This window comes from Pundamilia nyererei, unplaced genomic scaffold, assembly GCF_000239375.1.
Source record: "Pundamilia nyererei isolate P.nyererei 1_Seehausen unplaced genomic scaffold, PunNye1.0 scaffold00030, whole genome shotgun sequence".
NCBI classification, from domain to species: domain Eukaryota; kingdom Metazoa; phylum Chordata; class Actinopteri; order Cichliformes; family Cichlidae; genus Pundamilia; species Pundamilia nyererei.
Window position 1 is genome coordinate 3902595 of NW_005187431.1, and position 14413 is coordinate 3917007.

A 14413-nucleotide genomic window follows, 5' to 3' on the forward strand; every position below is an offset into this window, starting at 1 on the left:
AAAAGAAGTTGGACTTTTGTGTGTTTCCTCTTCCATCTTACACTGGCTGTAATTCTTAATGGCTTTATCGTTGTTCTCTCCTCCTTTCCATGTTTGTTTGCCTCTTTATGTCAACCGCTTTCCTATTTTTTTCACTCCTCAACTTTCCTGTCACATTCTCCTTCCAGTCTGTCCCTTTTGTAAGTATCCACCTCCCCCGCTCCCTGTTGATATATTACCCATTTTGCTTTTAACAGCCCACTGTGCCTTTGTCTTCCTTTTCCCCTGCTCTTCTGACACTTCAGTCTTTCCTTATCGTAAAGGTGCTCCTCCTCCACTCCCACCCCGCATGTCAAAGTCTTCACTTTCGGTGCGAGCCCAGAGCAGCACAGAGTCCACCCAGGATGCCTACTTCCAGAGCAGCGGGCAGTTGGTCTCAAGCTCCGGTCCCGGACGCCCCAAGCAGCACAGCAACTCCGTGGACCTGGGTAACTCTGACGGGCCATCGGGCCGCACCTCCAGAGGAGGCTACTACACTGGCAGCGGACCCGGGCGTTCCCGACAGCACAGCAACTCCGCAGAGAGCCTGGACGGGGTTCGGGGCTCAAGAGAGCTGGTGCCCTATGGAGGGGGTCCTGGAGTCGGGGTGAGAGCCAAACACAGCAGCTCAGCTGACAGCCTTCTGGAGGGTCCGCCAAGGCCAGCAAGAGAGAGGGATGGCAGAGTGGGAGGCAGTCTGGGGAAATCAGCCTCTCTGCCTCAGAACAGCATCATGCTGAGTAAAGCTGGAGGGCAGGACGAAGGGCGTGCTGTCAGAAAGTGGAGGCCATCCATAGCTGTGCAGGTGAGAGGAAAACAAAAAAATATGCCTTTTATTTTCATTTATTTAGATTAGGCTCTCTAAAAGATGATAGAAAATAATGAAAACTGCAAGTCTTCAAATTGCTTGTTTTGGTTAAACTGTATCCTTTGTCCACAAATCCAAACTTGATTTGCAGTGATACGAACTTCAGAAAGCACCAAATCCTCACGTGTACCGAGCCCGAACAAGCAGATGCTTGGAATCTCTGATGAAGGCGCAGTAGTTTGCACAGTTAAAGGCTGTGAACTAATCACTGCACTCCAGCCCCCTCAGTTCTTCCCGAGGATGTTTGGTTTTTTGGCTTGGTGAATAACTTTACAGGCAAGCTTTACAGATGCTAATTTTCAACTCAGCTAAGCCAAGAGAAAAATGGTTTCAGCACCAATCGAAATACAGTCCATTTACACAAAGAACATGCATAATCCCTCAGCGTTAGTAGCTGAAAACCATTTTCTGCTCCATGTGAAGACTTTGTCGAGTTTTCCTGCGATCTAGGTGCAAAGCTTAGCTATTCAAAAGGCTATAGATCCATAATTAGCATACAAGCTTGGGAGTGGCATCAATATTCTGCTATAGAGCTATACTTTTATTAAATAGGGACATTCATCTCTGACATGTCTTCAGAGATGGTTAGTTATTTTTTAAGTCCCCTCTAAATGAATGAACAGAGCCTTAACACTAGTTGTCATACAGTAGTCACATGGACATAAAAATGGCCTGAATAGAATCACCAGTCAAACCTAATTAACCTCAAAAGTCAAATAGCTTAAGTACTATTTCTACTACACAGTATATCCCATTATTATGATGTCATTACTAGCTCAATCCAGGATTGTAACACGATCGGTGTGTCTGGTCATCCTGTCAGAGCTCTCAATAAATGCTCTTATAAACTCTCAGGCATGGAATTGTGTCCTCCTGAGAATCAGCCTATCTACCCTACTAAGTCATGATGTACTAAATAAAGGACATCCTGGGCTTTCCATTGATATCTCATGTGTTTGGGTTGCCTCTTTTAGCACCAAATAGGAAGGAAATCACAAATAAAGTTCAATGGGAAGATTCTTTTTTCTTGGTTCTTAGGAGGATATGAATGCAGATGAAACGGTTTTGAACCTCTGCTGTTCACATGCATCCATGCAACACAATGACTGCATTATATAGTCCCTGTATGTTCAGCAGGGCAGGGTGAGGTTTCCGATTTCATTCTCTCCACTCTGACTGTGGTGCTCGTGTCTTCCTCTGCTGCAGGTGGATAGCTCAGAGACCCTTTCAGATTCCGACACGGAGGGCAAAGCTCTGACCGAGGTCCACTCTGTAGGAGTCCAAGTGGAAGACGACAAAAGGTACCAGGAAAGTAAAAATCAAAGAAAAACTACTCATCTTTGAAATCCAGTCTAAACATGAGCTGTTTATTTTGCCTGACATTTAAGCTGCTTTCATTATAAAAAGAAACAAACTTGCAAAATAAGACGTGTTTGTTTATCTCGCTAATTTATCTTTGCTCCAAAATATGTAGCTTCATCAAGAACTTTTGGTCTTTGCACAGTAATTTATGTGAATAATTTTCATTTACAATTTGAAAAAAAAGCCTTCATCTCCTGAGCGCCCAACAGAGCAGCCACCTATGGTTGATTTCTAGGCTAGATCCTATTATTTCATTTAACATTTCATCAGAGATCACAGCTTGAACTCGGCAACACTTTCTTCCAAGAATGTCTTGTTTTTCAGCCATTAGTGAGTGTAACCATGACTACTGCAAATCATACACTCTACATGACTTTCGCACGTGACTCAACCCATCTCCTAATTATATCCAGCTTTGCCTGCAGGTCAGATTTGCACGCATGCATGCAAACACTCGTGGCATCGCATACTTCCAAACCCCCGAGCGGTTTGTGATCATGCATCCCTTAACAACGTCCCCCCCGTCCCCCAGCGCCCGTCACACCTGCTCGTCGAGCGCGACAGCGTGACATCTCAGAAAACAGCAGACTGATAACGGAAATCTGAGTCACCCCTCATCAGACAGGAAAGAAGGGTGAGGAGGAGGTGGGGTATAAACTTGTAATAGAGTTAACGATCATCGCCCAGTCCACCGACGTGACATTTTGCCCACACTGGTGCGTCATATGCCAGAGGATTTAGCAGGTCTTATCATAACCAAGTGAGTAGTAGTGAGTGCAGTGACATGGCAGCCTTACTCAAAGAAGAACGTGCAGTTAACAGAAGCCAAAAAAATAACACTATAAGAAAGCATTTGCATATAGTTCTCTGTGTGACTCGATTTCTCTGGGACTGCATTGACTCCCTGTCCTGCAGGAGAGCTCGTTTCAAGCGCTCCAACAGCGTGACGGCGAGCGTGCAGGCCGACCTGGACCCCGAGGGCTTCCCGGGATTGAGCATCGCTGTGCCGATGCAGGACAAAAGTCTCCAGTTTGGCTGCTCCTTCCAAAGGCACTCGTCTGAGCCCGAGTCCGCCAGCCAGTATACAGAGTGCCATCGCACCGTCCACACACAGGGACAGTGGGCCTACAAAGAGGTAGGAGTGAGCAATTCTCCTGTAGGATCACAGGCAGCTGTTGAAGTTTTACAGAAACAATCAAATACGTAACATTTTGGCTTCATTGATCTCTGAAGGAAAACTTTTGCCACTTTCACTTTAATGCTCCTCTGGGCTTCATTTAGACATAGTAAATGACAAAGTCCTTATATGTGCATGATTATTTTGATAGTGGCAACACTGACAGCAGGTTGTGGGGACACCCAACATGTTTGCATGTCCTCGGGTTAATGGATAGAAATTCATGGTGTATTCGGTGTTTAATTAACTTGCAATCTTACAATAAAAGACATTTTCTTCCTTATACAACATCTGAAAATCAACAGTTTTTCTGAATATTTTGCAATCTGAACTACTCATTTGCTGGGAGACCTGACAGATCAGCCTTGGGGCTGAGAGTAATATAGACAGAAACAGCTGAAGACACCTGGAGGCAGGTTTTCTCTAGTCTTGTTAGATTTTATCTTGTCAAGGCTGAAATGTAATTTGCTCAAATACTGTATTTAGGTACAGCACTGAGGTATCAGTACTGCACTTTCATCATTTTTCCCCCTGTATAACACTTTATAGTTCCACTCATTTCTGAGGAAAGAGTTTGACAGCTTTAATTACTATGATTTATACATACAAAACATTAACATTAGTATATTAACATTAGCTGTCAGGTAACTTTCTTAGTTATTAGCTTGGCTAATGTTGCTGGAAGAGTACCCTGGGTCTTCTAGATTGCACTTGTCAGCTTCCCTGCCTTTAGGAGGATATCTTTTTCTCACTGGTACTGTCTGTAAAGTAAAAGCTTTAAATAGCAATGGGAGTGAAGCTGGCCGTGAGTGTGTCCTTGTGTATTTGCATGGCAGAAGGATTTGCTTAAAAACTAATTATTCAGTAGTGCTATTCATGATTAAATATAAAAATATCATTGGGTATATTTAAACTGGATCAAAAGTGGAGTCCACACTGCACATTTGTGGCATTAATACTAGTATAAATAGTGGCTGAGGTTCAGCAGTGGTTCGAAAACAGGCTTTTTTGTTCTTATGTTATCCCAGGACTTTATCCAGACTGGCTACACCACTGAGGCCTGTCAAGCTGACACACGGCCCCACCAGCAACCGCACCTGCCTCCACGTTCCCACTCTCCTCTCCCCATTACCTCTGAGCGAGCTTGGGCGGGGACACCGTCCCTAGAGGGTCCCCGGAGCCTGCCCGACTCGGGCCGAGCCTCTCCCTGCATGAGAGATGGAGAGTTCTTCTTACGCCTCCTGCAGACAGAGGTGGAGAGGATGGAGGGCTGGTGCCAGAACATGGAGAGAGAAGCAGAGGAGAACGAACTTCCGGAGGAGAGTGAGTGCGAGAGGATGACTCGAGATGAAGATTAACAATGAATAATTCTTGGGTTTCTCAAACTACGTGTGTGCTCTTTCCCACCTAGTTCTTGAACTGATTCGAAACGCAGTTGGCAGTGCCCAGATGCTCATGTCTCAGAAAGTCCAGCAGTTCTTCCGCCTCTGCCAACAGAGTGTGGTGAGTATGTGTGATTGCATGCAAAATCATGACATTACATATGGCGCATGATTTTTGCTGTGATTCGCTAAAGGGCTAGATTTGCTCGGCTGCAAACACTTCACCGGTGAAATTAGTCTGTAAATCCCCATGTAATGCTTTACTTGTTAAGTCCTGTCTCCCCCCGCACACCCAGGACCCATCAGCCTACCCTCAGCCCACGTCTCAGGACCTGGCTGCCTTCTGGGACCTGCTCCAGCTCAATATAGAGGACGTCAGGGTCAAGTTTCAGGATCTCCAGAGGCTCAAGGACTCTGGTTGGAGGCTCCCGCCTGAAAAGAAGGTGAGAGACCCGGGGGTCCAAACCACCCTGGTTTCCCTTCAGCACTCCCCCAGAGCTAAGATGGCAGTGTGCAGGCGAGTAGCGCAGATGGTTGTGCCCTCCAAGCCTTTGCAGGCTGTGAAAATACAGAACAGCAAGAGGAACTGAGCTGAGCTGAGCTGCCCACAAGACTGTGAAATCCAAAATGTGCTAGACGTCTTTTGCATTTAATGCAGCGTATTACATTATTTTCTATATAGGTTTGGCTACTCACTGATCAACATTATTCAGTCAACAACAAACTAACAATTGTTTCTCTTTTCTTCTTTTTCTTTGTGCATTACCTCTGTTTACCTTCTCCCATTCCATTGCCTTTTACTTCACCCAACGCCAACGCATGCTGAGATGTTTTTTTGCTGATTTTATGTGCTTTGTCGTTATGTTTCGGTCCGTGATTCTTCCTCACTTGAATTTTTGCCCTTTATGTTGGATTTTCTTACCTTTTTGTTGGGTTGTCATCCTCCCTCTATCTCCTCTTGTTTTTGCATGGGATTCCTTCTACACAACCATACAAAACCATATTTTTTCCCCCCTCTCGGTTAATCCACTGCCTGTTCACCTGATCACCACGACTGGGCTAGGAGGACAAGAAGCTTCCTCCACCCTTACCAAAGAAGCCAGCAGGTGGGGTGAGTGGCAGCCTCCGGGCTGATAGCGTTGGGGATGGGGTTGCTGGAGGTGGAGGAGGAGGTGGGTCAGGGGGCCTGGTGGTGCCTCGCGTCGGTGGGCACACCCTGCCCATCAGGGAGAAGTCAATGGACCTCGGGGACCGTCAGAGGACAGAAGCGAGGAGGCGGCTGCTGCAGACCCGGCGCACTGCCTCCTTCAGGCAGAACTCGGCAACAGAGAGCGCCGACAGTATCGAGATCTACATCCCCGAAGCCCAGACTCGACTCTGAACACCGAGCTGAGGTGTTTCCCTCCCACCTTCTCACCCACCCTCACCCCCTGCCAAGCTGGCCCGCGCACCAATCTCAGTCTGTCTCCGAGCCCAGTTTTGGATCCGCACGCTGTTAATGCGCTACTCCCCTCTAGCATTTCCATCGAAATCAGTTATCATACTCATTAAACAAGCAATGACAGCCATCGTAGTGTCTTGAAATTTGGATATTTTACAGACACAGAGGCCTAAACGTGGAATGGTAGCTAGCTAGCAGACATTTTTAAGTCTTTTTTTTGTTTTGTTTTTGATTAATATTATGGCTGAAGACAAACAGCAGTCCACTTTTATAACCAACCGAGGTTCACGCAGTAGTAGCATGCCTGTGCGTGTTTACCGAGCACATCTCCATCACTGAAAAATCAAGGGCTTAACAGATACAAGAACTCATACAGAATCTCCCTGTATGGATGCCGTGTGCAGTAAAACCTCATCCTTCTTTGTGAGGTTTCTTAATCACATACAAGATGTGTCCATTCGCTTGACTGATGCTACCGGTGTGGATGAACAAACATGGATGAATTGAGCATCGGTTCTAATGCCCTTAAAGTCAGATGGCTGGCAAACCCCAAAGAACATCCCTCCCAGTCGTTGTCAGCCAACTACAGCTTGCACCCTTCACCCAGGTGCCATCTGTCCCCGGCGGCACTCACTCAGAGAGTATGAAATCACTTTAAGTTTCTCTCTTTCATTCCTCAAATCCCGTGTTTTCGTTTGACTACCCTCAGCATTCAGCAGTGAGGCTGTTTGAACGGGCAAGTGCTATTTGTACATAGAGTGCACAGTCATGTTTGCCAGAAGGAGCTTTTGCAGTGTAGCATCACAGCCTTGATGGCTAGAGAGCACTGCAGACATAAAATAAATAAAAAACTAGGGGAGAGAAGCTGTTTGCTTCTTATGTAGTCCTTCTGAAGTTTCAAGCATTCAGGGGTGGGGTTTCTGTGAGCTTTTAGAGGAGAATATATTTTCCAAGGCTATACAGGACTCTGCTGAGAAAGCCCCCTTTTTCACTGTGAGACTATAGCACCACCAAGTGGTTAAATGAGGACCCAAACTAATAACAATGGTCTGTAGGAAGTTCTCGCCACTTCAGTCAGGAATTAACAGACACCCCAATGAAACAGCCATGACAGAAGATGGGGGGTTTTTGGGTGGGGTGGGGCTCTTTTTGTTGTTGTTTTTCGTGCTTTTTTGCACTTAATCAGTGCTTTCCCTGGCGCGCAGTGCATTTTCTCTTCTCTTAGAAATTGTTTGAGTGGATTTCCCCCTACTGCTTAATTAAGAGGGCAGCAGATCGCAAAATAAAAGAACCGTCAAAGTCTTCAGTAGAATCTGCTTGCCTAACTCGAAGTGCCGTCCTCTCAATCACACAGAGCCCTGATTACAAAGAAGGGATGATTTCTCTGAAGGGAAGTAAACAAAAAAGAGTGGTATTCAGTGAACAGCAGTGCCCTACGAAACCTCCCCAAAGAGACATCAAACACAGGAAACCGCCGAGCTGCCAGACAGAGTCTGGCAATTGTGGTGAAATTAGCTAATACTTGATTGAGTGGACGTGTGCGTGCTTTGTTTCTCGTTATTGACTTCCTGAAATTCTCTTCTCTGTGGTCTCCGCTCTGAAAAGTGTAGCACGATTTGAAGAGTTTTTGAAGGGGGCCTCATTTGCAAATCTACTTCATAACAGATATTTCTGATACAAGTGTTTTGTATGGATGTTGCACAGAAAAATGGCATGTGTGTGTGAATGCACTGGAATTAATGCTTACACAGGGCTGCGAGTCACAAGGGACATGTGACGAAGCCCGGCGAATACTAAAAAGTCCAAATCTGCCATTTTGACGATAGAAAAAAAAACAAACCCACACACACTTAAATTTGAAAAATCTTTTAGCATGACCTGTTTTTTCTTTTTTTCTAATATTTGGATGGAATGTGTTGGAAAAATGGGATATTTTATTGGGAGATGTATATTTTATAATATAATCCACATTTCTAGATTAGTAGAGATTATTGAGTACAGTATATGTACGAATTTAAAAAAAAGCATATATCAAATGTGAAATTCTACAGTATTATTATGATAGATTATAGCATTGTGTGATACTACAGTTGTGTGGCATATCCAGACTCAGTACATGTGAAAAAGAATCTCAAATGAATATTATTATCTTCAGTGTGTGAGTCAGGTTCACAGGGTATAACTGGCAAGAGTGTTAATTGCCAAGTGTGAGCCTCCTTAGGCCTACTGTATATCTTCTTCTGTGGTTCTAATGACATATACTGCTGTATCCCCTTCCTGTATTTCCTCTTTAGAGCCAACTACATGTGCCTAACCAGCTATATGTGGAGGTTTCCTTTGAACACAGTTTACAGTATATAAAGAAATGTAAATAGAAAAGTATAAAATATACAGAGAATATTGTTAAAGAAACTCTTTTTACTGTACTGACACGCCATCTTTGATCTCCCCCACTTTCACTTGCAATACCCACACAAGACTGGCAAATTCTATTGATGTTAATACTGCATGCTTTATTACAGCTTCCTTTAGCAGAATCTAATGGGATTTGTTTTTTTGACCGATAAAAGGAAAGCACTTTTTGTAGCCTTTTTTTGTGATTTCAAACAAAAACAAATTGGTAGGATTTTACACTGTCTTTGTACAACGATCACATCCTCGGAGGACACTGATGTCGATGTCCTTGAAAACCGCAATCGATGTTTCGGTTCGACTCCGAGGCGATGCGCTTAACAGCCTCCATGTGAAACGGCCGATTTTATGTTTAATTCATTTGAAGGCGTGCGGTTCAGAGAGCGGCCTTTTTATCCCCATGATCCTCTCTCCCTGAAACTTGACAACATTTCAGCTGCGTTTTTGACCCAGCCCTCATGAAACAAAGCACAAAGACCTGCTTTATTACTGTAACTCCACTGTGAAGGACTCTTGACTCCACCCTCGCAATCCTCAAAGCTACATTCAGAGGGATGGCAAGGTCTTTCCATTATGAGTTGGCCTCGAGGGGCTCCAGGAATCTTTAAAGGCTTTGTTGGATATTTATCCACAGTAGCAACAACTACTCCTACTACTTTGTCTTCAGTTCTCGCTGACATTCTCCTCTATTGTTTATCATAATTTGAGGTGTTAGCCAGCCACCTTGCCTTGTGATAACAGGTCCACTGAAAACACACTTCTGGTGGTTGTGATTTCCACGGTTTGCGTTCTTTACTGTATCTATTCGTTGTTCGATATCTGCACAGTACACTGGAGTTGTACAAACATGACCTGACCACTCACCGACACAACAGACAGACTGCTATATGAACCTTTTCACCTCTTTCTGTAAGTGCAAAAACCCCACGTGGACAGCCAGATGGATAAGCCAACTCTCAGTACCTCAGTTTCTAGCAGCAGTGTCTCCAATCCCCAACCCAGGCCTCTGTCCTCAGGGGATTCTCAACCAACAGACCCTGAACATACAGCGTCAGACCAGCCCTGCAGGAATGTTGTTAATATTCTCTGAAAGTGTGGAAATCACACGTCATTTGAGCCCAGATTCTCTTTCAGCCATTCTCCGAGACTGGAAAGCGCAGCGCGGTAACGTGCAGGTGCTGGCGATGGAGGCGATCGTAGCCGATGTGCTACGTGTGTGCATTTGCTGTGTGCTGTGCATCTGCAACAGACTGAAGCTGTAGGGGTGTAGTAGCAGCAGATTTGAGTTTTAATTTTACATTTCTGTGAGACAGAGCTGCTCTGGAGGAAAAAGCTAAGTCACTGAATTAACCCTCATTACGAGAAGCAGAGGGGGCAATTTTCTAAAAACATTTCGTTTGTGTCATTATTCTCAGCAATATTTAAAGGTGATCAAATGTGTGAAAAAAAACTTTTTCAGACAATTATCAGCATTTGAATACTTTTAACCAACAGCAATAGGAAATATTTGCTTAGCATTAGCAGTGCTAGGATACAGGAGAGCGAATTGGAAACCATTGGAAAATAAGATCAGTGTGGAGAGATATGGAGGCTGTAACATTATTCAAACTCATACATCAAACTTAGCTTATTTAAAGAGGTGGGGGTTAATATATGTTTCCATGTTTTGTTCCTATATAAACTGTTACAGTGGTAAAAGGCAAAACAAAAACTGAAATAAGCACTGGTTCCTGATGGTTTTTCTGTTCTTGGCTCCGTAGGATATAGAAGACATCAGGTATCAATATGGCCATCTCAGGTGCACAGCTCATGGCTGTGAGCACAGAAGCCCCACCCACCTTCAGTTCAACCTTTCTGTTTGCGAGAAAAGGCCAGTCAGAGGAAAGTTGGTTTATAGGAATTTGAAGCTGAAACAAATGAGCAGACAGGTTGTATCAAGACCCAATATATCATCAAAAGATCAAAGCTCTACTAGTAGAACTAAAATAAACACATTTATTACATACAGAATTGTTTTTCAAATGTATATGTGGATCCAGCCTACTGAGACTGCTAGCAGTTACATATAAGCGTGCTGGATTGCATCAATTCTTCTCACGTATTCGTGTTTAGCTGGAAATTTAAGTTCAGACTAAGGAATTAACAGAGGTGATTACAGTCTTAATACACTGAGTAACTATTCCTGAAAAGCTGAGTCCATATCTAATAAAAAAAAATGTTTGCACGCTTCCTTAAATGTTCTATGTTGCTTCCTTTCTGCCTCCAGAGCAGCTCAGCGCCAAGCAGATGTTTAACTGAAACTCCAATGTGCCTTTAGCACTGAGGTGTACTTCTGTATGTGTGCGTATTAGCACTGTAATGTCGCTTTACAGTAGACACGGTTAGCCATGCAGATCAGAGAAAACTGAGCAATTACTGTGTAATTAACAAAAATGATACCCTGCCACCGTCGTGTTTACAACAATGTAAATACCTGTTACCAACAGACGTTGCTCTTCTCAATATTACACATATTGTTATTACGTCATGATTATTAGTATGATTGCTGTCATTAAAATGGTTAATAATTGCCATCCCTTCCATTATTACAAACGGTGTTGTCAGTCACAGCCATGGGGTAAACATTGTTCTATATTCAAGGATGAGTCTTGTGTACAATAACAAAACAAAAACTAGAAGAAAAGGTTTAATATCTAATGAGAAAGTAAATAAATCGCTGCTACTAAGGAGATGGAGTAGAGGAAGAGGAAACTGAAAATAACTCTGGGAAGATATTTTTCTCTGGGATCACGGATGGACACTTCCATGCGGGGTGAGATCACTGAGAGAAAAGTAAGCACTGAACAGGTGGAGCGAATAGAAGACCCAGACCTAAGACCTTCTTTCTCCGTGTGCTTTTACTCCACACTTCAAACTGATTAAGACGCTCCACTCTCTGTGTTCTACTCTATAATGTAGCAAAAAACACAATAGCCCCCTCTTCTCCTTCTCTTTCATGTCTCACCACGATTTCTAAATCAGACGGGTTTGACACATTAAGCTTTTCTGTCTTTAAGCTCAGCTTTATTGTCGTGCTTACTTGTTTTATACACGTTCGATTCAGTGCCAAGACAGTATATTGTACAGTTAAATCATTAAATGCTTTTGTTTTGCTTTATTTGGGGGTTTTTGAGGGTTTTTTTCATCCTATAAAGAAAAAGAATTGACCGGAGCATATAGCAATAGAGATGCCATAAAATATGAACTTTCACATTGCCACCAGTGAGTACACAACGTGCATGAACACAGCGATCCGAAGACGTGCTGGACGGCGGTGGAGGACGATGCCCGGTGTACATCCTGATTCTGTTTCTTGTGTTGTGCTTCTCATTTTGTACATACAAATTGATTTTCTGGATTTCATAATGACTCATGGGTCTGGATGTGTCGAAAGGAGCACGCCTGACAGCGCTGAAAGCCCAGAGAGATGGCACACTGTGACGTGGTTTACCCCAACACAGAATGTAACACTGTCAACGTTGTCGAAACATTTTCTAATGGCTAATATTATTACTATTAATATGATTATTATAAAGCTATTTTAGCGAGGTAAATGAGTGGGTGCTGCGTCTTCTTTGTGTGTGTTGATTTTTCTGATTAATGACCAAATAAGTAGGTGAGAATATATAAAGTGCATGTCACCCTAATCATATTTCATCAGCCTCGGCCTCACCTGCTTCAAGCCAGCAATGAAAGACATGAAACAGTCTTCTGACTTAAATGGATCTGCTAGGATTACAGGATAAGATTGATGCAACTCATCCAAAAAATCGAAATGTGAAAATGACATTGTGCCTTACGGGCAATTATGACATGGTCTTGACCTTCGCAGTTGCCATGCAACCAGGGGCGGATCTAGAGAAATTTTCTTATGGTGGCAAAGAAATCAAATGGGGTGGCAAAATCAAAGCCTTTTTCTTTTCAAACACATATGCAGGTGGTTACATATTGGTAAAATAATTCAAATGCAGTAAGTATACACGTTTTTCATATAAATATAGTCTATAACTTGATTATTGTCAGTAGCCCACATAATTACACACTTTAGTTACATAAAACATGTGAGTTTTGATCTTATGTTCTGTATAGCCTGTATAATAAATAAATATGTAGCCCAATAAGTATAAAACCCAGAAAGCTACACAACATGGGGCGGTTCATTTACAAACACAAGTCTAACTTACATTTCACGCTGTTTTTTGTTAGAAAACAATCACATTGTTACAGCTTAAATTACACAAAATGTCAGAAATCTGCACTGTCATGAACAAAAATCTAATTTTTCATGATTTGTTGGATGAACCCACTGAGGTCTGAAATACAACCGGCCATTTTTGACTCCTTTTGAGTTTACGTTTGTATTTCACCCTCAAATTGTTTCATTTTATTTTTTTCCCCTTGCCTCGTTTGGTATCTTTCTTTTCAGCTCAACTGAATTTAGCTGTTTTTTTCACTGACATACTGCATTAGTTTTACTGATCTGAAATCACACAAAGAACTTAAAATCCTAGTAGTATTTCTTTACTGTAAAAAACACACAAATATATTGAGTAAATTTTTATAACTTGAAATGCAAATATAAATTGTACATTTTGTAAACATATACAACTATTTATCTAAAAATGCAGCCAATAGACCTGCCGCTTTTTGTTTTTGTTTTTTGTACAACCATTTAAAAATATTACTAAAACTAAAATGAGAGAACAATCAGGTGTTGCAATAAGATGCCCCACAAATGATGTGTGCCAGTAAAAACAGGAGAACAGCACAGGGATAAACCTGCAGGCCTGACAACAGGAGGTGTATCACTCCGCGGTTTTCTACTTAGTGACAGTGTTTACGTTGCAAATGTGCCTTAGTGACATTAATTAGTGCCCTCACTGACACACAAAACAAAACGACTACACAACAGAACAACTACACAAGACAACACAACACACTTATACACTCCACACTAAACGTCACAAATCTCCCACATCTAAAAACTCTCTCGTTCTCTCTGTCTCGCTGCGTGGCTGCAGCTTGTTGCTATGTCAGCTTACATCAGTCATGTGATTTGGAGGTGCAGCGTGTCCGTGGACCACAGAGGGTTAATAACACTCACCTTCCTTCCATTTCCAGACTGTAACATCCAACCACCCATGGTGTTGTTCAAAATGTGCTCTGGCACAATCATAAACATCACTTATGATGAAAAAAGCCGGGCTGAACCATTTGTTAATGATGGAGGGGGGAAACACTATGCAATATATTCAGTTTTAGCATTTATATTAACTGTTGATTGTAACTACGCTCAAACTGTTAATGCTATCTTATTTTAATAAACAAAACTGTCATATGGAAAACTGGGGTGGCACTTGGGGTGGCAAGGGATCATCTTAGGGTGGCACTTTCCACCCCATGCCACCCTTCTAGATCCGCCACTGCATGCAACCAGTGGAGACTCCAAGTCACAGGCTGGTTTTGACATAAATAGTCTTTGACTCTTGGGTTAATCTGAAAGTCAGATGTCAGGAAGAGATCTGAATTTTTTTGCTGAATAAATTTGTGCAGTTTGTGACTATTGTAAGCAGGGAACCAACCAACAAAACATGGGTGGGGGTGTCTAACTTCTGAAAATGTGTGTCTTATATGGGAAAACTCCCAAAGAACTTTAGCAACAACTTTTAAAAGAATCTGACATGAATACAAATGTGATAACAGGAGGATTAACC

General features: G+C 42.8%; 1 protein-coding gene across 2 annotated transcripts in view; it reads left to right on the forward strand.

The window, feature by feature from the left end:
• Window positions 1-12538, forward strand: part of dlgap3 (discs, large (Drosophila) homolog-associated protein 3) — a 150783-nt gene extending 138245 nt beyond the window's left edge. Inside the window, exons 7-13 of one of the 2 annotated variants that reach the window (XM_005728861.2) lie at window positions 285-823; window positions 2093-2187; window positions 3164-3383; window positions 4454-4748; window positions 4837-4928; window positions 5104-5250; window positions 5871-12538. In XM_005728861.2, coding sequence (XP_005728918.1) covers window positions 285-823; window positions 2093-2187; window positions 3164-3383; window positions 4454-4748; window positions 4837-4928; window positions 5104-5250; window positions 5871-6188 — 1706 coding nt within the window. In that variant the 3' untranslated portion in view covers window positions 6189-12538. The remainder of the gene's footprint in view (window positions 1-284; window positions 824-2092; window positions 2188-3163; window positions 3384-4453; window positions 4749-4836; window positions 4929-5103; window positions 5251-5870) is intronic. The other variant, XM_005728863.2, reaches the window with a different exon arrangement.
• The last annotated feature ends 1875 nt before the right edge of the window (window positions 12539-14413 follow it).